Below are 24,812 nucleotides of genomic sequence, written 5' to 3'. Positions count from 1 at the left end.
ACACAGTTAAATGAGATGAGCCCACGTTTTCCTAAAACAGCCAATCAGAACACCTGTAACAAAGGGAGAATGAGGCCATTTTTAGGTTCGTAGCTGCAATACACATTGTACCTCCGTGCTGTATTTGTTTATTACACTTGAAAAACAACGAATAATGGATAAAATGAGAGAGTGGATTGGCCTGGAGAGTCAAAGAAATCTTCCCATGAAAAGGTATTTGATCAGAGCCATATCAAGGCACAACAGTTGAATAGTTAACCGACCTTTACGTAACGTCAATGTAGCTAATTTAGCTAGCACAAAGTGAGTCTTCAAAAGTGTACCTCTTTACGTGTATTCTGCCGATATCGTATCAGGCCAGCAAAGTAACGTTCGTTATTTTTGTAATCATTGTGTGTTAAATAACGCTATCATCGTTAGTTTAAGCTTTTTTAGTTCGCCGACGTTTACCGCTGCTCAGGCTCTAGCCAATTTGGTCCATGCAATATTCGCGTTTTCACTGGGCTAGCTAACGCGTTAGCTACTAGCTAGCTGTGTTTGTCGTCAAAGAAACATCACACTAACGTTATGGGTACATTTTAAATAGTTTACTTGGTGGCAGGTTAGTTAGTTAGCTAGCTAAGTTGTTGTTTAGTTAGCCAACTCAAAAGATTTGTGAAGCCACATGGTTGGTTGTCATTTCGAGCTAAACAAATAAGCCTATACTATGTTTCAGAAATGGCCCATTGGCGCACCTCTTAGACCTGGTTTCCCAAACTCGGCCCTTGGTGCACGTTTTTTTTTTGTTTTGCCGTAGCACTACACAGCTGATTTAAAATAGCCAACTCGTCAAGCTTTGATTATTTGAATCAGCTGTGTAGTAGTGCTAGGGCAAACACCAAGACGTGTCCATGACCGAGTTTGGGAAACCCTGGCTGCTTTCCAAACACTTAAAAGACATCCTATCCCCTCAGCCCTCAAATTAAGTGGACACCTCTGATGATGTCTGACGAGTATACACTTGCAGGGCAAGGGAGGAAGGAAAAATATATATATATTTCGTTGTGTGTGTATATTAGAGGTCGACCAATTATGATTTTTCAACGCCAATACCGATTATTGGAGGCCCAAAAAAGCAGATACCGATTAATCGGCCAATTTAATTTTAATTTTATTTGTAATAATGACAATTACAACAATACTGAATGAACACTTATTTTAACTTAATATAATACATCAATAAAATCAATTTAGCCTCAAGTAAATAATGAAACATGTTCAATTTGGTTTAAATAATGCAAAAACAAAGTGTTGAAGAAAGTAAAAGTGCAATATGTGCTATGTAAGAAAGCTAACATTTCAGTTCCTTGCTCAGAACATGAGAACATATGAAAGCTGGTGGTTCCTTTTAACATGAGTCTTCAATATTCCCAGGTAAGTTTTAGGTTGTAGTTATTATAGGAATTATAGGACCATTTCCCTCTATACCATTAACATTTGACTATTGGATGTTCTTATAGGCACTTTAGTATTGCCAGTGTAACAGTATAGCTTCCGTCCCTCTCCTCGCTCCTCCCTGGGCTCGAACCAGCAACAACACAACGACAACAGCCACCATCGAAGCATTGTTTCCCATCGCTCCACAAAATCCGCGGCCCTTGCAGAGCAACTGCTCCAATCCAAGTCTCAGAGCGAGTGACGTTTGAAATGCTATTAGCGCGCACCCCGCTAACTAGCTAGCCATTTCACATCGTTTACACCAGCCTAATCTCGGGAGTTGATAGACTTGAAGTCATAAACAGCGCAATGCTTGAAGCATTGCGAAGAGCTGCTGGCAAAAAGCACGAAAGTGCTGTTTGACTGAATGCTTACGAGCCTGCTGGTGCCTACCATTTCTCAGTCAGACTGCTCTATCAAATCATAGACTTAATTATAACATAATAACACTCAGAAATACGAACCTTAGGTCATTGATATAGTCGAATCTGGAAACAATCATCTCGAAAACAAAATGTTTATTCATTTATTCATGTTTATTCATGTTTATTTATTTATTATTTCAGTGAAATACGAAACTGTTCCGTATTTTATCTAATGGGTGGCATCCATAAGTCTAAATATTCCTGTTACATTGCACAACCTTCAATGTTATGTCATAATTACGTAAAATTCTGGCAAATTAGTTCTCAACAAGCCAGGCGGCCCAAACTGTTGCATATACCCTGACTCTGCGTGAAATGAACGCAAGAGAAGTGACACAATTTCACCTGGTTAATATTGCCTGCAAACCTGGATTTATTTTAGCTAAATATGCAGGTTTAAAAATATATACTTCTGTGTAACGATTGTGCTTTTTTTGCAAATGCGCTTTTGTTAAATCATCCCCCGTTTGGCGAAGTTGGCTGTCTTTGTTAGGAAGAAATAGTCTTCACACAGTTCGCAAGGAGCCAGGCGGCCCAAACTGCTGCATATACCTTGACTCTGTTGCAAGAGAAGTGACACATTTTCCCTAGTTAAGAGAAATTCAAGTTACCAGGCAATATTAACTAAATATGCAGGTTTAAAAATATATACTTGTATATTGATTTTAAGAAAGGCATTTATGTTTATGGTTAGGTACACGTTTGAGCAACGACAGTCCTTTTTCGCGACTGCGCACCACATCGGTTATATGCAGGACATGCTAGATAACTACACATGGTTGATGATATTATTGGTTAACTAGTGATTATGATTGATTGAGATTGATTTGTTTGTTTTTTATAAGATAAGTCTAATGCTAGCCAGCAACATACCTTGGCTTCTTACTACATTCGCGTAACAGGCAGGCTCCTCGTGGAGTGTAATGTAAAGCAGGTGGTTAGAGCGTTGGACTAGTTATCCGTAAGGTTGCAAGATTGAATCCCCGAGCTGATACAGTAAAAATCTGTCGTTCTGCCCCTGAACAAGGCAGTTAACCCACCGTTAACTGAAAATAAGAATGTGAAAATAAGAATCTGTTCTTAACCGACTTGCCTAGTTCCGATTGTTATGAAGACTTGAAATCGGCCCTAATTTATTGGCCATTCCGATTAATCAGTCGACCTCTAGTGTTGACACTTCTTTTTCAAGACCTCTGCAATCCACCCTGGCATGCTGTCAATTAACTTCTGGGCCACATCCTGACTGATGGCAGCCCATTCTTGCACAATCAATACTTGGAGTTTGTCAGAATTTGTTGCTTTTTGTTTGTCCACACGCCTCTTGAGGATTGACCACAAGTTCTCAATGGGATTAAGGTCTGGGGAGTTTCCTGGCCATGGACCCAAAATATCGATGTTTTGTTCCCGAGCCACTTAGTTGCCTTATGGCAAGGTGCTCCATCATGCTGGAAAAGGCATTGTTCATCACCAAACTGTTCCTGGATGGTTGGGAGAAGTTGCTCTCGGAAGATGTGTTGCTACCATGCTTTATTCATGGCTGTGTTCTTAGGCAAAATTGTGAGTAAGCCCACACCCTTGGCTGAGAAGCAACCCCACACATGAATGGTCTCAGGATGCTTTACTGTTGGCATGACACAGGACTGATGGTAGCGCTCACCCTGTCTTCTCTGGACAAGCTTTTTTCCGGATGCCCCAAACAATCGGAAAGGGGATTCATCAGAGAAAATGACTTTACCCCAGTCCTCAGCAGTTCAATCCCTGTACCCTTTTTGCAGAATATCAGTCTGTCCCTGACGTTTTTCCTGGAGAGAAGTGGCTTCTTTGCTGCTCTTCTTGACACCAGGCCATCCTCCAAAAGTCTTCACCTCACTGTGCGTATAGATGCACTGACACCTGCCTGCTGCCTTTCCTGAGCAAGCTCTGTACTGGTGGTGCCCCGATCCCGCAGCTGAATCAACTTTAGGAGATGGTCCTGGCGCTTGCTGGACTTTCTTGGGCGCAATTGGACCACTCTCCTTGAAGTTCTTGATGATCTGATAAATGGTTGATTTAGGTTCAATCTTACTGGCAGCAATATCCTTGCCTGTGAAGCCCTTTTTGTGCAAAGCAATGACGACTGCATGTGTTCCCTTGCAGGTAACCATGGCTGACAGAGGAAGAACAATGATTCCAAGCACCACCCTCCTTTTGAAGCTTCCAGTCTGTTATTCAAACTCAATCGGTATGACAGAGTGATCTCCAGCCTTGTCCTCATCAACACTCACACCTGTGTTAACGAGAGAATCACTGACATGTCAGCTGGTTCCTTTTGCGGCAGGGCTGAAATGCAGTGGAAATGTTTTTTGGGGATTCAGTTCATTTGCAATGCAAAGAGGGACTTTGCAATGAATTGCAATTCATCTGATCACTTTTCATAACATTCTGGAGTATATGCAAATTGCCATCATACAAACTGAGACATTGTGAAAATTAATATTTGTGTCATTCTCAAAACTTTTGGCCACGACTGTAGTAATCAATAATTTAGCTACATTTCTTTCAAATGACATTTCTGTGAACTGTCTTGTGTAAGTTTTAAATTGACAGAACCTGTTAGCAAAGGTGTCAGCTAGAGATGACCTGCAGGGATTTGTAGAATTGCACGTAATCTGAGAGTAAGTGGAGACAAATAAATGTATAAAAGTCACCTTGTCTGAGATAGTTATTACAATTTCATGCCAGTGTAAGCCTACACAAAACACAGGCGAAACACACACCTCATTTTAATTGTTTCTAAAATTCCCTATGGAAAAATGAATGGTGGGATAACGATTGGAACCATTTACCTGTTTGACTGCTTATGGGTATTATGAAACCTCCACTGTGGGGCTCTATTACCATTACTCTTGAAGGTCCAAGGACCTTATGTTATTTTCAGAGGTAGACTGGCTCTGAGAGCCAAATACTCCATTGAAACGTGAATCGATTCTCAATTGCTAAACGGTTCTGGGAACATAAAGCCCTTTACTTTCATTTCACATCAAAATAATTTCATAAATGCTAAATGCACACTTACTGTCCACTGTTTTAACCAGCTTTATCACAGTTGCAGCGAAAGTATTTTTCAGTGACAACACGTTTTTGGCAGCCTTTTTTTCGTTACACACAGGCAATGTTCCCTCGTTTTTTTGGCACTGAGCAAATTTCGGCCAACTTGAATGTTGTGAAAATTCTGTGTAACTTCCGGCGCGTGTTTACTGGGAACGCTGAGGCTGTACCCGCTTTAAGCAAGTTTTAACAGTGGTCAAGTAGGCTACCGTGGCTTTTTGTTCATAATGTAGGCCTACCAGAGTGGCCTTTCATCAAAAACAAAGTGAGAAAATTAATCCCATAACATTTTAACATGGAATTAACTGTTCTGTCGTTCAGCCTACATTAGCAGCCAATGTGTGGTGTTCAATATAGGCCTACATTTCATTAGACTTTTGAAAAAAACATACAGTTAATACACTTGTCCTTCAGATGAGGTGAATGAAAATGTTGTTGTTTGATGCAAGATACCACTTTATAAAATGAATTATTATTCCCATACCACTATTACAGAGAATCTGGCAAATGATGCTTCCTTCTGCCTATTGGCTACCTAGCTTATTCAAGCCTGTCTCAAAATACAACACTGCCCCTTTAAGACAAACAAAAGTTATTACCCGATTTGCTTTTCAAGTGTCTATAGAAATGCCAATGTTTTGTGCTCATGTAGGAAGCAACTCGACCCCAATGCTGACTACAAATAATTTATAACTAGGCTATTACCTCACTAACAAAGGATATGTACAAATGTGCACACGTTGCTATGTGTAGCTTTCGCTTTGATCTCAAAACAAGCATGACCGCTCATGCTGTAAAAGTCCAGTTTAAGTGAATGGCACAGATCCATATATGGCAATGGTCTATTTGTATATAGGCCTACTGCATCTCTGCTTGTTATGGCGCACCGGTCAGTGTAGAGTACGAGCCTGAGTGGTGTCTGTCAATGCAATAGAATCCTACTGTGATGCGTTCTGCCCACAACAAAATCTCTTGCATAGTTTGTTTTGGTATGTTGCTTTGAAAGTGGCTAATATTGCATTGATTCGATCACAATTACCACAGTGAAGGGAAACATTGAGAGTTTTAATTAACGGGGAAAACGAAAAAAAGAAAGTTGAGTGAAAGCTAAATCTCGTGCTTCTCTGCGATATTTCTTCGTCACGGTGGAGCTGCGAGCCCGTATGCCGCTTAGAGGGAACATTGCACACAGGTGTTCGGAGCATGCTTGATAGCTAATTATCGGTCTTCTGGAAACAAGTGCTGTAACATGGATATATGGATGTGTGGGAACTAACCCTAACCTTAAAGTATGGATGCACCGATATAACATTTTTGCCGTTACTGATATCCAATCTTTTCCTTACCAAAAAATCTGACACAGATACCGATAACCAATATTTACAATTTTTGCGTTTTTTTTAAGCATTCTAGTATAGTTGAAACAAAGTAACATATGTTCAGTTAGGAACCGATTTTTTTTTTTAAATAACTTGTAAATGACAAATCCATGAATGTATTTTATTGCACAACAGACATTCATGACACAAATATTTTAGCTGCACCGCATTACAAAGATGATTAAGTTGTTGGTGGCTCTTCTTACTATCCAATCTTGACTGTATGGAGAAACGTAAAAATTCTATGAAAAAAATATTGGTTTTAACTAAAAATGCAGTTAAGCATTTTAGCTTCAACTGCTTGAAAACATTTCTGTCTCTAGGCTGTCAAACTGCTATGAATGGCACAACTTAAAAATGAGAGAATTTACAACACAGCTCATCTTTCATTTAGAAAATAAACAAAAGAACAAAAGTGCTTTGTTTAAAATTAGATGAAAATCTTGACCTATACCAGCCATGAATAAACAACAGAACAGCCATTGGGCTTAGTCATTTTTTCCCCCAGTGACTCCAGATGGCTGGGTTACAATATGACTGCACATTTACAATTGTAACATTTGGGGGAGGTGTTTCTTCACAAAGAGGACCTGCTAGGCTTTGTCACGAGAGTCTGTTTCTTTTTTTGTCTACAATGTGTGAAGCTGCACTGAAAAGCTAGCACGTGTAATACAACAGATTGCATTATTCTTGCATTCCAAAGTATCATTAGGCATAGGTCTACATTTGCAAATGTTGGCCGATGTAGTAACAGAAAATGAAAATACAACGCGTATCTCTCTCTGAGACAAACAGACACTGGCATAAAAGTTTTGTTGGCATTTCCGTACAGTTGAAGTCCAAGTTTACATACACCTTTGTCAAATACATTTAAACTCAGTTTTTCACAATTCCTGATATTTAATCCTAGTAAAAATGTCACGTTTTAGGTCAGTTATGATCACCACTTTATTTTAAGAATGTGAAATGTCAGAATAATAGTAGATTATAGCTTTTATTTATTTCATCACATTTCCAGTGGGTCAGAAGTTTACATAAACTCAAGTGGTATTTGGTAGCATTGTCTTTAAATTGTTTAACTTGGGTCAAACCTTACGGGTAGCCTTCCGCAAGCTTCACACAATAAGTTGGGTGAATTTTGGCCCATTCCTCCTGACAGAGCTGTGTAACTGAGGTGTAACTGTCAGGTTTGTAGGCCTCCTTGCTCGCACACGCTTTTTCAGTTCTGCCCACAAATTATCTATAGGATTGAGGTCAGGGCTTTGTGATGGTCACTCCAATACCTTGACTTTGTTGTTCTTAAGCCATTTTGCCACAACTTTGGAAGTATGCTTGGGGTCATTGTCCATTTGGATAACCCATTTGTGACCAAGCTTTAACTTCCTGACTGTCTTGAGATGTTGCTACTGTCGCGATACGAAACCTTCAGCCCCGCCCCTTGGCCGGCAGCGGGGTGCTAGAGGTGGTTAGCGTCCCGTTCCCTGGATTGGACAGGGCACTATAGGTACTTCAGGTTATCTCGGTATAACCAGGACCGCTCGCGTAGCCCTGCCTCTCTTTCTATATCGAAGCGTTGTCAGCGTAGAGAGGTCTTTTGCCTTGTCACTCTCAACGGTCTAGCTCTAGCTGGGATGTGTGAACCCCACCTTTATCCTCTAGACTCTTTGTTTCACCACTAATTGGTCCTTGAGTTATTATTAAGCACTAGTCCTACCAGTCTCTATATGATTTCCCTGTGGTTGAGTGTTTCCCCTCTGTGATGTATCTAGTTTAAAGTGTGAAGACCTTTAGTCAACTTAGTCTCACTACTCTGCCCGTCGGCTATGTATCGCTTGGAAAATAAAACTTAGATAGATCGATAAGACAATTAATTGAATCACTACTGGACACACCTTCCTCTTTGTCTTTTAATAGTAACTCATTCTGTCATAGAGTACTGATCTCCGTTTCCAGTGTCCCGGTAGCGGGGAGTGTCAGAGTTGTTATCTCCCGTGCCGTTAACTGTCTTTGAGAGAACCGTTTACTCGAGACAAAATAAGACTACCGTTTATTTTTGAAAACACTCTGTTTTTTGTCTTTTACAATCAAACACACTTCAAAATACACAATTGTTACTCGGTCACACACAGCGTTAATCAAAAACATGCAAATGCCTTAATGCTCTATAAAATGCCTGGTACAATGATAACACTTATCTCTAATAAAATATAATACTTCAACTTAATTACCTTTAAAAGATGACAGGGAGACCCACGAGATCAGGAGCGGTGTTTCAATCGGTCAGAGTTCTGAGAATTTAGTTTATGTATCGATCTCTCCTATGAGGAATCGTTGGTTCAACTAAATTTCGAGATTCAAGTTAGACTGAGTACTCTAACCTGCCCTCAGGTTGGATAGTATTGTCAAATAACCCGCAACCGCGATTCCAGGGCAAGGCACTGTGTTACAACAGTACACATGTCACTGGGTCAGTCGGAGACAGAGTCGATTCGAACAATTTTCCAACCGTTCTCAGCAGGTGGTAATTCTGCCGTTGATCTACCGCAGTGTCTGGGGCAAGCAACCCGGCCGGTGCTACAGTGTTCCTCGGTCAATTAAGACTTTGTCACAACGGTACACTCGGTCCAAACGTATGCTGCACACAGGGTCAACTGGTCGATAGGTAAACGGACTCTTACCCTGGTATCCAGGAAGTTAGAATCTTTAAGTAATTTGAGTCAGGTGGCAATTACCCGAAGTCAAATGGTTGTCTAAATGAATTCATAATTCAAGAAGTCAGCGCCAAAGTAATGGCAAATGTCTCTTTATATACCTTTTGATTCTCTGCACCCGATCTGCTGCTCCTCCCATTCCCTCAGAGCAGAGAGGGTGATGACATATCTTACAACAGGAAATACTTTTCTTACAGTGCATATGTGGACCTCTGGTTATGACAGAGCCCATTACTCTAGCAACAATGAGGAAACACTTTTCTTACAGTGCGCATATGGGCCTCTGTTCATGACAGTGCCCTCACTCTATCAGCAATGAGTCTATCAGCTGTTCCCATTCAGAGGTGTCACTTGAGGCAGAGGGTGATTCTTCCTGACACCAGTCAGGTTCAGTAGTTGGTTGGCTTGAGTCGTCTTCTGGTGGCTTTGCCCAATCCGGTATTTCAGTAGGCGAGGTCATCTCTGTCTCTACCCTTGGTGGGTAAGACAGGGGAAGAGGACCAGGAGGTAGATCCATTTGGCGTTTTACTACACCCTCTCCAGGATCTACCCCTGTCTCTTTTCTCTTAGTGCCTTTAACCGGACTCTGATTTCCAACTCTGGTTATCCCTAGCACTAGTCCGTCTGACCTAGCCATTATTCCCCATACTGTTGCCCAGCTACGATGTCCTGGCATTGTTGCCTTATTATCAGCTCTGGCCCTCATTCTCAAATATACACCATCTGTATGTCCACATCTAGTAGCTATTTTACCATGTTCAAATATATCAGCATATTCTCTCTCCATAGGCCAAACCTCATGTTCGTCCTCGCTATACCACTCCTGCCTTTTTCTAGCACAACTCTGACAACATAAGCATCTCTTGCAAAGCGGCATAACACTAACACCATCCTTATTGCCCCACTGGGACGTGTACTTTCCTCTGGTTCCTGATTCACAGCCTGTGCATCTTTGAACCCGTCTCTGTTGTCCTTCTTCTCCAACCTGTTGAATAGGTCTCGTAAGCCATCCCATGTAATTCAACAGTGCCAGTTCTCTTATCCCAGTCTACTTCTTGTCCCTTGTAAACCATTGTTAAATTTAACTCTTCTGGCTCTTCTACATGTCCCCATTTGTTTCCCTTGTTTACTATGGGTTTTAGTTTTGGCCACTTATTTCTGAGGGCTAGACACATCATACATACGCTGTCTAACAGCCGTCCTCTTAACATTAATCTCCCGCTGAGTACCCCTTCAGTACTTCTATCACATGAGCCACAGGTTTTAAAAGCGGCAGGGTGAGGAATTATTACTACTGGTGCTATCCACCCTACAGGATAATCCCTAGTGTCTGGGACTCAGTCATACCCTTACGTTCTAATTCTTGCCATCTGGTTATTACTCTGTGCCCTATTGGCCTATTAACTTCTTCTTCTTCCCAATCTTCTTCCCCGGACTGGGTGTCTTCCATGGGGCCCTGGAGAAAGAAAGGTTATTCTCCTATTGTCTACCTTGCCCCTTCCTGGTTCTCTTTTTGTCCCTGCGACTTGGAGGTCCATCGTTCCCCTGGGGGTCTTTCTGGGTCAGAGCTCCTACAGCTCTTTCTGCGGCCAGGGTCAAGTCGGCCAGTCTATGGCCTAAGCCTGAGAGGTTCTCCCTATATCTTAGCTCTAACTTTGTGTCTGGACCATTCCTTTCAGGCGCTCTTTGCTCAAGTCTGGGGGGCACTGAGGTAATACAAGTGTGCCAGTAAGAATGTCTATGATTCCCTGGCTCCCTAAGCCTGAACCCATTTTGCCTCCTACGGCCTCTTTGGGTTCCTCTTCTGTGCTTCCTACTGAAGTCAGCCAGAGTTTCACTTCCCCCTGTCTCAGTACACCCAATCACTTTGGACATTGGCTCTCTCCTAGCATTTCTAATGGCTATTTTAGCGTCTGCGCTAGGGAACCAGTGGTCCTTTACGGCCACATAATTGCTTAGGTTCCACTGGTCACAGCTGAGTCTTTCCCTTTTTGGTGGGAAGATTTGGCAACTCAGTAGTGGTCTAGCACTCCTGTACATGAACCAAGGGCTCTGTTTTAGCATGGTGAGGTCTTCCTGAGACCAATGGGCTTCCAGGTCTTTGACTACCAGAGCCTCGTCCCACTGCCCGGTCAGCGTACCATTTCCTATGTCCCCAGCCACCCTCCGGTGGTTAAGGGTCAAGGTTCGGTATCCCGGCTTCCTCCATGCCATGATTCGCTTTTCCAGAGTTTCAGGTTGGGTCCGTGGGGACTCAACTTCCTGATCCATCTGTCCCCCTCCTCTGTTACTGGCCCCGTGGCTCCCCACGAAGTCACTGGGCCCGCATAAGTACCAATGGGGTCATGGCTACGCCTAATGCGGTATGCTACACCCCCTTGGTAACAATGAGCACATATGAAGGTGGTTCCGCCTAACACTACCCCGTTGGTAGAGTCTATCCCTAGTGGCAATGGTTCCAATTGGCCACAACCCCCACAATTTGTATATGCCTTAAGGGCATCTAAATGTCTTGCCCACATGTCTATGAACCATATTCTACTCTCCTCTACCTCTATTAATACCCCTGCTTCCCCTATTGGTTCTGTCACTGGGGGGGGCACTATTACTTTAGCCATCCTTACCCCATCATGGCTTGACGTGTTCCTCCTGGTCCTGCTGGGAGTGGGGGGAAAGAATATGGGTAAACACAATCCCCAAACTACTTTCAAAATGTTTGTGGGCCACCCCATTTCTTCTCCGCAACTTAGGGTCAATAGGACAGTTACCCAGAGGACCAGGGGGACGGCCTTTAAGGCTGTGTTCCGCTGATCTTTTGGTTTTAGTTTTATCATTAATTTGACTATTTGGACACATAGCATGCCAACTGGGCCTGCTTCAATGATCCGCGCCACATAGTGTATTCCAATTATGGTAGCACACATAGGTTCCATTATACCGTCTGTTCCGTTCTTCTCTATTGCACCTATTTTACTTACTACAGTCATAGCTGCAGCTAAGGCTTCTAAGCATAGACAGACCAAAGAACATTTTCCTAATATTGTGTACATTCTCTGGATTAGTATTATCGGTACAACGGACAGCATTATTTTTTGTCCCATTGTTAACCCTAGTTTATCAATGGCCACTAATGAATTGAATAAATAGAGCAACCCAAGTTACTAAGCCATTATTATGCCTATTTTCCCATGCTATTTTCCCAAAAACTACGAGAACTAATATTTGACAACAAGATGTTTTCCCATACCTGGTCAGTGAAGGGACTGCATGCCTCAGCCGAGGTGTCATGGTCAGTTTCGTTGGAAGTCATGGTAGAGGATATCTTTAAGTTTCACTGCCTAAAGTTTCTGGTTGTTTATTTAAGTTGTGTTGAGAGCAGGATGATTCTTTATCTCTGATCAGGAAGGTGTCGTGACCTGAGTTGTTCAGGGTTCACTTATGTAGTCACTTTTTGCCCCTTAAACTTGGGTCACATCCGTTCCTCTCGGGGTCATGAGCAGTACATCCTGTTCAACAGGAACTGCTGGTCCCTGTCTTCTAGGAGGGTGCACTCTTACATATACCATGCTCCAGATGATCAGTCCCTTTATCAACCATCTGATCCCCTTAAGGATTGACCAGGTGATTTTTAGAGCCAGTTTACTTATTTTGACCATCATTTTAAACAGCCCTCTCCAAATTCTCTTGAACACTTTATCTGTAGGCATGCCCATTTTTTTCGCATACCCCAACACTGCCATTATTGTGACATTTTCACCTAGGCGGTTGTTCCACTTAGTGTAATTAGTTCTGCCCTCTCCAGGGTCTGATCCAAATGCCAGTTTCACCCTAGCCAGGAATGATTTCTTAGGTGGGCTATATTCTCTTTTGAGTGCTGCCTTTTTATGTTTGGGTCTTGTGCTGACACCCTAGAAGAAACCTCTAGATAGTTTTCTCTGCTCCTAACAGTCTAAGAGGGAACAGGGTATACGCTTCATTCGAATGATGAGCACGACAATGATCAGAACTCGAAAGGAAAGGATTGCAACAGTGAGGATAGACCGAGATTGCAGGAGCATAGTACACACAGAAGTATAGGATATTCCTCCCAACATTCCCAGAAGGAATGTAGAATGATGGAACATAGAGAATATTGTTCTAGAGATTGTTGATTTTGGTTAATACTGACTCAAAAAGGGAAGATTGGAGCTTGGGAAGCATGCTTTTTCATTAGCCTATCATGGTTCTATGGATTTCATTAGCTGGGAAACTCTAGATAGGAGACTAGGCTGAGTCTTCTGGGAATATTGATACCTAGTTGGGAAACCTTATTTGACTCTGGGTACCCTGCTATGGATTATATAGGGAATAGGGGTTGGTTGGTGACAGGTCTTGACTTGTGCTGGTGGGTGCAGGACAGTTGTGGTCTGCCTGTTTATTATTTGGCCTGGGGAAAACACTCCCTGGCTTGATCCCTCTGAGTTATATACTTGTGTATAATGAAAATACGTGGCATGCAGTGATCATATAATTTTGGACTGAGGAGCAGTGGTGGAAGAATTACAGAATTTTTCATACTTGAGTTAAAGTAAAGATATCTTATTAGAAAAAGTAAAACTCACCCAGTAAAATACTACTTGAGTAAGTCTAAAAGTATTTGGGTTCAAATATACTTAAGTATCATATGTAAATGTATTTGCTAAAATATACTAAAAGTATAAATAATTTCTAACTCCTTTATATAAAGAACATTTTGTTTTTTATTTTATTTTTACGAATAGCCAGGGACATGCTCCAACACTGACATCATTTACTAACAAAGCATGTGTTTAGTGAGTCCGTCAGATCAGAGGCAGTAGGGATGACCAGGGATGTACTCTTGATAAGTGTGTGAATTAGACCATTTTCCTGTCCTGCTAAGCATTCAAAAGGGCATGAGTACTTTTGGGTGTCAGGGAAAATGTATAAAGTACATTATTTTCTTTATGAATGTAAGTGAAATAAGAGTAAAAGTTGTCAACAATATAAATAGTAAAGTACAGACACCCTAAAAAACTACTTAAGTAGTACTTTCAAGTTTTTTTTTTTACTTCGGTACTCTTTACCACTGCTGACAATAATGTTATTCCTGCATAGAGAGGGGTCTTAGATCATTCGTCTGGGTACCAGTCAAATGGACATTGTGTATGGTGGGCCCCTTAGGTTAATCACTCATTTCTCGCACTGACTGCGGTCAACAGTTTCCAAATATCCTTAGTTTGATGCAAAAACAAATGTTGATGGGGGAAAACAGGCCAAACTGGTCCTTGGTTTGTGTGTTTACGTGGCCCACCATCATTTGACCCGCCTCAATGTCACAATCTTGCTCTTGGGTCTCATCATTTGGGTAGTTGTCTGTGTATACGTGTCTTTACCATGCAAAACGCATGCCTTTCGCTCCCTCATGGGCTGCAGACAAGAGTGCTACTGAACAACATGTCTAAGCTGCATCTTTCTACCTCTTTGTCTTTGCAGAAGCTGAGAATGCCAAGCGGGGACTTCAAGGAGGACAGGCTTACGACATCAGCTCAATTCACCCCTTGTGGCACCCCTTCCAGCACCCCCTGTGTTACCCCCAGCATCAGCCCCCACTCCTCACCGATACTCAACCGCAGGTATGTATCAAATGGCTATTTTGGAAGAGTTCCTGTAGTAGAATAGACGTCCACTCCCCTCTGAATGAGCACTAGATTCAAATCTGAGTAATATTTTCAGATGGCACATCGGGTTCAATTGTTCTATGTCTCTAACAGCTTTGTTGTGTGTGGGCATACAGGTGCTGGTTCAACAGCCAGAGTCTTGCACCATTTCTCGCTGCCCCAGAGCTCAGTAGTCCTAACCTCAGCCCTGAAATGGGAGGCAACGAGGGAGGAGGTGGAGCGGGAGGGGAGAGGTGGAGCTTATTTGGAACTTCTCGCCCAGTAGTACAGAAGTCCACTACTGACCCCGGTTCAGAAACCAACACAGGTGAGAAATCAGTCCCTCAGAAGTTTCAATTATCAGGACTGTTGGCAGAGCTTTCTTTGTATAATTTTCTTTTTTTGTTTTTAAGTGAGAAGGGTCTAAGAATAGACTTTATGTTCCCAAGAGAGAATGTGTGAATTATAGTCTTCTATAGTCATGGTCAAGTCAGCATTTCGGTTTCTAAAAAATAACTTGAAATGTAATGGATGTTGCAGTTTTTTTGCTTTGATGATGCCATAACTTTTTGTCAGGTGCGTTAACAACCTTGTCTCCTCTGCTCTTCCTCAGGCTTCACACTGAAGTCATACTTTGGCGTGCAGAAGTCTAGCACCATGGAGGGCATCAAGACCCAGGTCAACCTCATGGTGGATGACCCTGCCATGTTCAACCCCCCCAAGATTGAGATCAACAGCATTGAGGGCAACAGACCCCTCCAGACCCGCCCACACAAACTCAAACCCCGGGACATGAACGTCCTGACACCATCTGGATTCTGATACCCTTGCCTCCCTGTTGGCCAATAGCAGGTCTACTACCCTCCCTGTGTCCTAAGCCTCCTCAGCTTCTGTGGAACACCGAGATGGAAAACATGGAGGATGAACTACAGAACTATATCCCCATATTCCCTGAACCCTGATGTTTTATATGACCCTATGCCTGCTCCCCCCACTTCTCCTCAATTAAAGCACCAAACGGAGCATTTCCATCCACCTCGCCTCAAGAGGGTCACTTTTTTTGGAGGGGTGCTTTGTCATACCCTTACCCTGTTGTCTGCTTCTCAGTGATGTCATGAGATAGAAATTGTGGTTTTGATGTCCCCTGCTTTGGATGAAAACCCCCAAGCTCATTGTATTTAACTCACTTTCACTTAAAGCACTGTACAGTACCCAGCCAATGTCATTTCACTCAACTATACTCAATTTAACAGTGAGTGTGGTTTTACTGACGTTGTGCCTAAGCTTGCTTCTGGCATCTTGGTCACATCAGTTGACCTTTTTTTAATTTTTTTTTGAAAGATGAGTGGCTACTGCTAACCAGGATTATTTGTATTTGTTTTTCTTCATAACATCCAGATATTGTTTGTTAGTATTTGTGTCATGATATTTGTCATACCAGTCTGTAATGCTTTAAGAATATATTGATATGAAGTACAATGCATTGAAATGGTCATTTTAAAAGCTTTTTTTATATGGACTATTATTTTAGAATAAATACTGTTCTTTGTTTTTGCAAGATGTTCCAAGATGAATTCCAATAACTAGCTTGGTCCACTGATTTGGGCTGTAAATCATTTCAACACTAACAAAAGTATTCCAACTTTTCTGGTTAATTATTTATCTTAATTGCTAACTTTAAAGGGCCGGCACACCCATATGAAAGCCACTTACATTTTTGACTAGTACTGTAGGTGTTTATGATCCAGCTTTCGTCTAAGAATTAAATGGTGTTTTGGGATGGGGTTACTAGCTAGTGTATTTTACGTCGCACACGAGTATAACATCCCACATTAGATTTTTTTTATTGTCACATACACCAGATAGGTGCAGGTAAATGTGTGGTTTTACAGGGTCAGCCATAGTATGTTACCCCAGGAGCAAGTTAGGTTTAAGTGCTCAAGGGCACATTGGCAGATTTTTCACCTTGTCAGTTCGGCTATTCGAATCAGCGACCTTTCGGTTAATGGCCCAACTGCTAGGATACCTGCCCCCATTAGAAAACACTGTTGGGTTAAAAATGAAAGTTGTGAAAATGTTGCTGATTTGACCATTACATCTTATGGACACTAGATGTCACAAGAAGCTCTGAGTGAAATAAAGATGACTCAAAAGATAGTTGGTGAGTCTCATTAATTTTTTACATTCCGTGTTTTTAACCGTGTTCGAGAGGATCAAAACTCTTATGTATCATGGGTAAATTGTGATCGATTGACGGATCTACAAATAATGAGTAGTGATTTGTAGATCAGGCAGAAACAATTTCCCCATGATCCATCAAGGTTTTGATGCTCTCGAACACGGCCATTGAATTCGTTACAATAGTTAATAGAGTCCGGACCCAGAGAAGGGTCAATCCGGACTGGACAACATCGCACTTTTTTTATATAAAGGTCAAATTATTTTTAGACAGCTTTTTAAAAAATCTACCAGGTGCAGCAGACACAAATGTCTTTCTCTCTCGACGCAACGCCCACCTCTACTAGTGCCCCTTCTAATCCAATCACGTGGATATCTGCAAATACATGAGGCGGTGTCTTACACAATCACAATCAATCCAAATATCCTATGTGGAACCTTGCAAGTGTTTTAATTTTTTTATACATTTTTTAATAACAACAAATCAATACAGGAAGTACACGTGGGAAAACAAGTATATATAAATAATATACAAAGGACAATTGGGCTAGGGGGTACAATATCACATTACACAAGGACCTTAAGGGACATACATACACTTATTATACAGCTTTTTTGTTAGTAGAGTATTGTCTTAAAATACAGTTGAATTTATTTTTGTAAGGTAAGAACATGTGATGTTTTGTTTGTAAATTTACATGTGTGAATATGAAATTTGGCCAAACGAATAATGAAATTAAATACATAAAAATTAAATACATAAAAATGTTTCATCTTATTTCTATCGAAGGTAAAGAATCCAAGCAGTACATCTCCACAATCGTGTAAGATCTTCATAAATGTGTTCGATTATAAATCTACTGATGTCTTGCCACAGTTTTCTTACATGAATACAATTCCAAAAAATATGCAACACTGTTTCTGGGTGGTCATTACAAAAGGAACAATTTGAGTTGATGATTTCCTTAAACTTCTTCATATAGTGGTTGGCAGGATAATATTTATGAATAATTTTAATGGAAACTTCCTTAATTTTGTTAACAAGTAGGTATGTGTGTGGCAACATCCAAACTTTTTTCCAACAGATAATATCAATAAATCCATTCCAATAAGGCATGACATAAGTTATAGATACAACATCCTGCTGAATCAAGGTTTGTTTCGCTCTGTTGTTGAATGGACCAAAAGAGAAACAAATCTTTCCTGCTGATGAGTAAACAGGGTCAATGGAAAGTAGGTTCTGAGGGTCAGGTCTTGACACGTTCCTGAATAACAGAGCAACACCTGAGGTAATGGCATCTAAAACAATTACGAAATCTTTAGGTGTTACAGGGACCTTGTAAAGTGATAAGAATTCCTTATAACTAAGTAAACGACCCTCTGCATTTACCAGTTGGCTTACCAATAGGATATTATTTTGGAACCAATATTATAAAAACAAAGAAGTATTTTTATACACTATATCCCGATTGTATAAAAATACTCATTTGGTTTTAGAATTTTGGTTCCGAAATAATATCCTATTGGTCAGGTGTCACCACAGACCCTGGTTTGATGCCAGGCTGTATCACAACCAGCCGTGATTGGGAGTCCCATAGGGCGGCGCACAATTGTCCCAGCATTTTCCGGGTTAGGGTTTCGATGGGGTAGGCCGTCAATGGAAATAAAATAAAATACCTATATCTATCCTGCCCTGCCTTTCTTCGAAAGCCAAGTTAACAAACAGATCCCCCGACCATTTCGAATCCCACCGTACCTTCTCCGCTTAGCAATCTGGTTTCCTAGCTGGCAATGGGTGCTCCTCAGCCATGCTCAAGGTCCTAAACGATATCATAACCGCCATCAATAAAAGACAGTACTGTGCAGCCGTCTTCATCAACCTGGCCAATGCTTTCGACTCTGTCAATCATCACATTCTTATCAGCAGACTCACAGCCTTGGTTTCTCAAATGACTCGCCTGGTTCACCAACTGCTTCTCAGATAGAGTTCAGTGTGTCAAATTGGAGGGCCTGTTGTCCGGACCTCTGGCAGTCTCTATGGGGGTGCCACAGGGTTCAATTCTCTGGATGACTATTTTCTCTGTATATATCAATGATGTTGCTGCTGGTGATTCTCTGATCCACCTCTACACAGATGACACCATTCTGTATACTTCTGGCCCTTCTTTGGGCACTGTGTTAAACCTCCAGACGAGCTCTAATGCCATACAACACTCCTTCCGTGGCCTCCAAATGCTCTTAAATGCTAGTAAAACTAAATGCATGCTCTTCAACCAATCTTCAACCATCTAGCATCACTACTCTGGACGGTTCTGACTTAGAATATGTGGATAACTACAAATACCTAGGTGTCTGGGTAGACTAAACTCTCGTTCCAGACTCACATTAAGCATCTCCCTATCGGCTCCCTATTTCGCAACAAAGCCTCCATCATTCGTGCTGCTTAACATACCCTTGTAAAACTGACTATCCTTCCGATCATTGGATGTAGTCTATCAAGGATGTAGTCTATCACAGTGCCATCTGTGATAGTGCAATCCCCATATACTACCCACCACTGCGACCTGTATGCTCTCGTTGGCTGGCCCTCGCTTCATATTCGTCACAAACCCACTGGCTCCAGGTCATCTATAAGTCTTTGCTAGGTAAAGCCCTGCATTATCTCAGCTCACCGGTCACCATAGCAACACCCACCCGTAGCATGCGTTCCAGCAGGTATATTTCACTGGTCATCCCCAAAGCCAACTCCTGCTTTGGCTGCCTTTCCTTGCAGTTCTCTGCTGCCAATGGCTGGAACGAATTGCAAAAATCACTGAAGCTGGAGATTTACAGTTGAAGTCGGAAGTTTATATACACTTAGTTTGGAGTCATTAAAACACGTTTTTCAACCACTTCAAAATGTTCTTGTTAACAAACTATAGTTTTGACAAGTTGGTTAGGGCATCTACCTTGTGCATGACACACGTCATTTTTCCAACAATTGTTTACAGACTACAATTCCTGTGGATCAGACATTTACATACACTAAGTTGACTGTGCCTTAAAACAGCTTGGAAAATTCCAGCAAATTATGTCATGGCTTCTGAAAGCTTCTGATAGGCTAATTGACATCATTTGAGTCAATTGGAGGTTTACCTGTGGATGTATTTCAAGGCCTGCCTTCAAACTCAGTACCTGAGTTCAAATCCACAGTAAAACGAGTCCTATATTGGCATAACCTGAAAGACCCCTCAGCAAGGAAGAAACCACTGCTCCAAAACCGGCATAAAAAAGCCACGGTTTGCATGGGGACAAAGATTGTACTTTTTGGAGAAATATCCTCTTTTATTTTATTTTATTTCACCTTTATTTAACCAGGTAGGCTAGTTGAGAACAAGTTCTCATTTGCAACTGCGACCTGGCCAAGATAAAGCATAGCAGTGTGAACAGACAACACAGAGTTACACATGGAGTAAACAATTAGCAAGTCAATAACACAGTAGAAAAAATGGGCAGTCTATATACAATGTGTGCAAAAGGCATGAGGTAGGCGAATAATACAATTTTGCAGATTAACACTGGAGTGATAAATGATCAGATGGTCATGTACAGGTAGAGATATTGGTGTGCAAAAGAGCAGGAAAATAAATAAATAAAAACAGTAGGCTAATCAGCTAGCACAACAAACAGCAGGTAAAATGGCGTTGACTAGGCAACTGGGCCGACAGATAAACAAACAAGCAGAATGGGGTACCGTGATTAATGGACAGTCCAGCGTGTGTCAGCTATATAGCCAAGAGATCAGTGTCCAGGGGGCAGCGGTGGATGGGCAGGGAAGCTGGGCTGGCGAGTGTTATCCAGGTTTTTAAAAACTAACAATGACTAAATAGCTTGTAGCTAGTTAGCTGGTTAGCGTCTGGAGGTTCTTGAGTGTGTCATAAAAATAAAATAAAAATTAAAAGTAATAGCGATTCCGTATCACAGTAGGTGAGGCAGGTTTCGGAAGGTATAAACAAAATAAAAATCAAGAGAGATAGAAAGTAAATGGGTTCAGAGTGTTTGGGATGCGGTGATTCAGATGGTTAGCAGGCCTGTGCTAACAAGCTAACAGTTCGAGGCCCGGGCTAGACAAGCTAGCCGTTAGCAGGCCGAATTAGCAAGCAGGGAGATAGCGAGGGCTAGAGAGCTAACCTTTGGGGACGTCGCGATGGGGTGAGTCTGTTTATTCCTCTTCATGCGGTGACATCGACAGACCGGTCGTGGGCCCGGGTAATTGTAGCCCAGGAGTATGCTACAGGTGGTACGCTAGGTGAGCTGGAGACACAGCGTTTCAGAAAGCTCGCGGGCCTTGGCCAGCAGATGGATCTTTGGCGATGTCGCTGGGCTGAAAAGTCTGTTGAAACCACCTCGGACGATTATGTCGGCGGACCAGTCGTGATGGATCGGCGGGGCTCCGTGTCGGTAGTAAAGGGTCCAGGCCAATTGGCAAAGAGGTATTGTTGGGCCTCTTCGGCTAAGATGGGCTTAGCTCAAGGCTAACTGTTGCTGGTTTGGGACAGAGACGTTAGCCAGGAGTAGCCACTCGGATTGCAGCTAGCTAGTTGCGATGATGTGTAAAGGTTCAGAGCTTGCGGTAGGAATCCGGAGATGTGGTAGAGAAAGAGCAGTCTGATATGCTCTGGGTTGATGTCGCGCTGGTGTCCTAGTTAGCTGTGAAGACCGCTAGCAATGGCTAACTGAGTACTAGCTAGTAAGCTAGTTAGCTGGCTAGCTTCTGATGGTGGTTCCGGTTCTAAAGTAAAGTAGAAAAAGCAGATCCGTACCACATTGGGTGATGCGGGTTGCAGGAGAGTATATTCAGCTCTAGTTGGAAAGTGAGATTAAAATATGTACGAAATATATACAGAAAAAAAAACAAAGAAAACTATATTTACACTAGACAGGACGGGACAAGACAAAACACACGTCCGACTGCTACGCCATCTTGGTCATAGACCTCTGGTCTGATGAAACAAAAATAGAAAAGGCCTGTAACAGCATTTGAAAAGGTTTCAAAACAAATGTCCTTGTTAAACTTTGACACAAAGTAGTCTGTGATAAATAGCACAATATGTTTCATTTGAGTATTTGTTATAGTCAAAATAATCCATACATTTTCTTTTTTCACTCAAAAACGAGTTGTATGAGCTCAGGTCAATGAGGCCATAAATAGCAAATATAAGTTCAAACCTTGTAATGTTCACAATAACTTATGTTGATAAAAAGAACATTAGGTGATAATATATGTATTATTATGATTTATAATAAGCTATAATGGGGCGGTCATTTTGGACCAGGAACACAGAATGAATTAACATGAAACAAACACAACAGGTGGGTTAAGTATTTATGTCAATTGTTATGGCTGTATTGTTTTAAAAACACAATAATGTTGTGGGTCCATCAGACCCGCGACCATTGGGTGAATAACAAAAACATGAACACCACACAAGGTTTAAATATATGCTCACTCAGCTGTGCCTCACAAGTAATACAATAAAGGCTCTATTACTGGTGTGATCATACAGCCTACCTCACATTTTGAAATATATATATTTTTTAAACGTCCTGAACAACAATGCATTGGCAGGGCAATTCAAGCAAAGCCAAAATGTGGTGATAATGTATTGGGCCTATAGCTTACTGCACAAACCTCATCGCTACAGTACTGTTTTTAATTGGTTCATGTTACATAGGCTATTGTTAAAGGTCATGTTAAAAAAGACATCTGAGCGGTAGATCTCAGCTAGCATTTTGACCGAGAAAATTATCTTAACTTAGAAAAGGTTGGTGACCACTGTTCTAGAGTTTTCCCTGTTAACACTATCAACGTTTCCCTGTGGCAATTGTGATCGAATCAAAGCAATATTAGCCACTTCCAATGCAACATACTGAAACAAATGAACCATGCAAGACAGGTTTTGTTGTAGGCAGAACACATTGGAGTAGGATTCTGTTGCATTGACAAGCTCTACTCAGTCTGTACTCTACACAGACCGGTGCGGCATAACCAATCAGAGCTGCAGTAGGCCTATATGCAAATAGATGGATATATGCATCTGTGCAATTTACTTTGAACTGGACTATGTTTAATAGCATGAGCGGTCATGAGTAGAAGCGCTTGTTCTGAAATCAAGGCAAGAGCTGCACGTTTTGTTAATATCCTTTGTAAGTTAGTGAGACAATAGCCCAGTTATAGATCATTTGTAGTCAGCAGTAGGGTAGTGATTGCTTCCTACAAGAGCACAAAACGTATACATTTCTAGACATCTTTGAAAAGCGAGTCAGGAAAATCACTTTTTTTGCCTGTTGTATTTTGAGACAGTGGATAAAGTGGATAAACAGGTATAAAGTGGATAAACAGGTTAATGTCAATCCCTGCATGTTTTTTTCAAAAGTCTCATGGAATATAGACCTACATTGAACACCACACATTGGCTGCTACTGTAGGCTGAATGATAGAACAGCTAATTCCATGATAAAATGTTATGGGATATACACTGCTCAAAAGAATAAAGGGAACACTAAAATAACACATCCTAGATCTGAATGAATGAAATATTCTTATTAAATACTTTTTTCTTTACATAGTTGAATGTGCTGACAACAAAATCACACAAAAATGATCAATGGAAATCAAATTTATCAACCCATGGAGGTCTGGATTTGGAGTCACACTCAAAATTAAAGTGGAAAACCACACTACAGGCTGATCCAACTTTGATGTAATGTCCTTAAAACAAGTCAAAATAAGGCTCAGTAGTGTGTGTGGCCTCCACGTGCCCGTATGACCTCCCTACAACGCCTGGGCATGCTCCTGATGAGGTGGCGGATGGTCTCCTGAGGGATCTCATCCCAGACCTGGACTAAAGCATCAGCCAACTCCTGGACAGTCTGTGGTGCAACGTGGCGTTGGTGGATGGAGTGAGACATGGTGTCCCAGATGTGCTCAACATGCACATTTGTGGCCTGCTGGAGGTCATTCTGCAGGGCTCTGGCAGTGCTCCTCCTGCTCCTCCTTGCACAAAGGCGGAGGTAGCGGTCCTGCTGCTGGGTTGTTGCCCTCCTACGGCCTCCTCCACATCTCCTGATGTACTGGACTGTCTCCTGGTAGCGCCTCCATGCTCTGGACACTACGCTGACAGACACAGCAAACCTTCTTGTCACAGCTCGCATTGATGTGCCATCCTGGATGAGCTGCACTACCTGAGCCACTAGAGTGAAAGCACTGCCAGCACTGCCAACATTCAAAGGTGACCAAAACATCAGCCAGGAAGCATAGGAACTGAGAAGTGGTCTGTGGTCACCACCTGCAGAACCACTCCTTTATTGGGGGTGTCTTGCTAATTGCCTATAATTTCCACTTGTTGTCTATTCCATTTGCACAACAGCATGTGAAATTTATTGTCAATCAGTGTTGCTTCCTAAGTGGACAGTTTGATTTCACAGAAGTGTGATTGACTTGGAGTTACATTGTGTTGTTTAAGTGTTCCCTTTATTTTTTTGAGCAGTGTATGTTCTCCAATGTGTTTGATGGCAGGCCACTCCGGTAGGCCTACATTGTGATCAAATAGTTAAAAATGTAACTTAAAGTGGGTACAGTGTCAGTGTTCACAGTAAATGCGTATTGGAAGTTGCACAAAAGTTTGCGCTCAGCAGACCTGAAATTTGCTCAGTGCCAAATAAATTTGAGGGAACATTGCCTATGACCCTTGCTGGTTTGAAAGTGGCCGATGCCATTGGCTTGGAGGTAGTTTCCCAACCCCCTCCACTTATAGTTAGGCTTAATCACAGGATTTCAGGGCATCCAGCTCTGTTTTTTAGGTGGTGCAGAGATAGAGAACAGGCATGTACAAGCATGAGTTACAAGCTTAGGTCCAG

The 24,812-nt window shown here is 41.8% G+C and overlaps 1 protein-coding gene across 4 annotated transcripts; it reads left to right on the top strand.

Annotated features, from left to right (window-relative positions):
* Nucleotides 1–16: 16 nt before the first annotated feature.
* Nucleotides 17–16,892, top strand: LOC118375929 (putative monooxygenase p33MONOX). 4 transcript variants are annotated; one of them, XM_035762577.2, is made up of 5 exons: nucleotides 41–213; nucleotides 4,038–4,122; nucleotides 14,572–14,711; nucleotides 14,873–15,063; nucleotides 15,349–16,892. In XM_035762577.2, exons 3-5 carry the CDS (start codon nucleotides 14,581–14,583, stop codon nucleotides 15,555–15,557), a joined length of 531 nt encoding a protein of 176 aa, XP_035618470.1. In that variant the 5' UTR covers nucleotides 41–213; nucleotides 4,038–4,122; nucleotides 14,572–14,580; the 3' UTR covers nucleotides 15,558–16,892. The 4 variants fall into 4 exon arrangements, with proteins under 4 accessions (XP_035618479.1, XP_035618470.1, XP_035618463.1 ...); XM_052507606.1 differs by having other exon boundaries at nucleotides 68–85; XM_035762586.1 differs by lacking the exon at nucleotides 4,038–4,122 and having other exon boundaries at nucleotides 17–85.
* The last annotated feature ends 7,920 nt before the right edge of the window (nucleotides 16,893–24,812 follow it).

This window comes from Oncorhynchus keta, chromosome 4, assembly GCF_023373465.1.
Source record: "Oncorhynchus keta strain PuntledgeMale-10-30-2019 chromosome 4, Oket_V2, whole genome shotgun sequence".
Taxonomy (NCBI): Eukaryota; Metazoa; Chordata; class Actinopteri; order Salmoniformes; family Salmonidae; genus Oncorhynchus; species Oncorhynchus keta.
The sequence above is the reverse complement of the archived record's forward strand: the minus strand, read 5'-3'. Positions and strand labels throughout refer to the sequence as shown.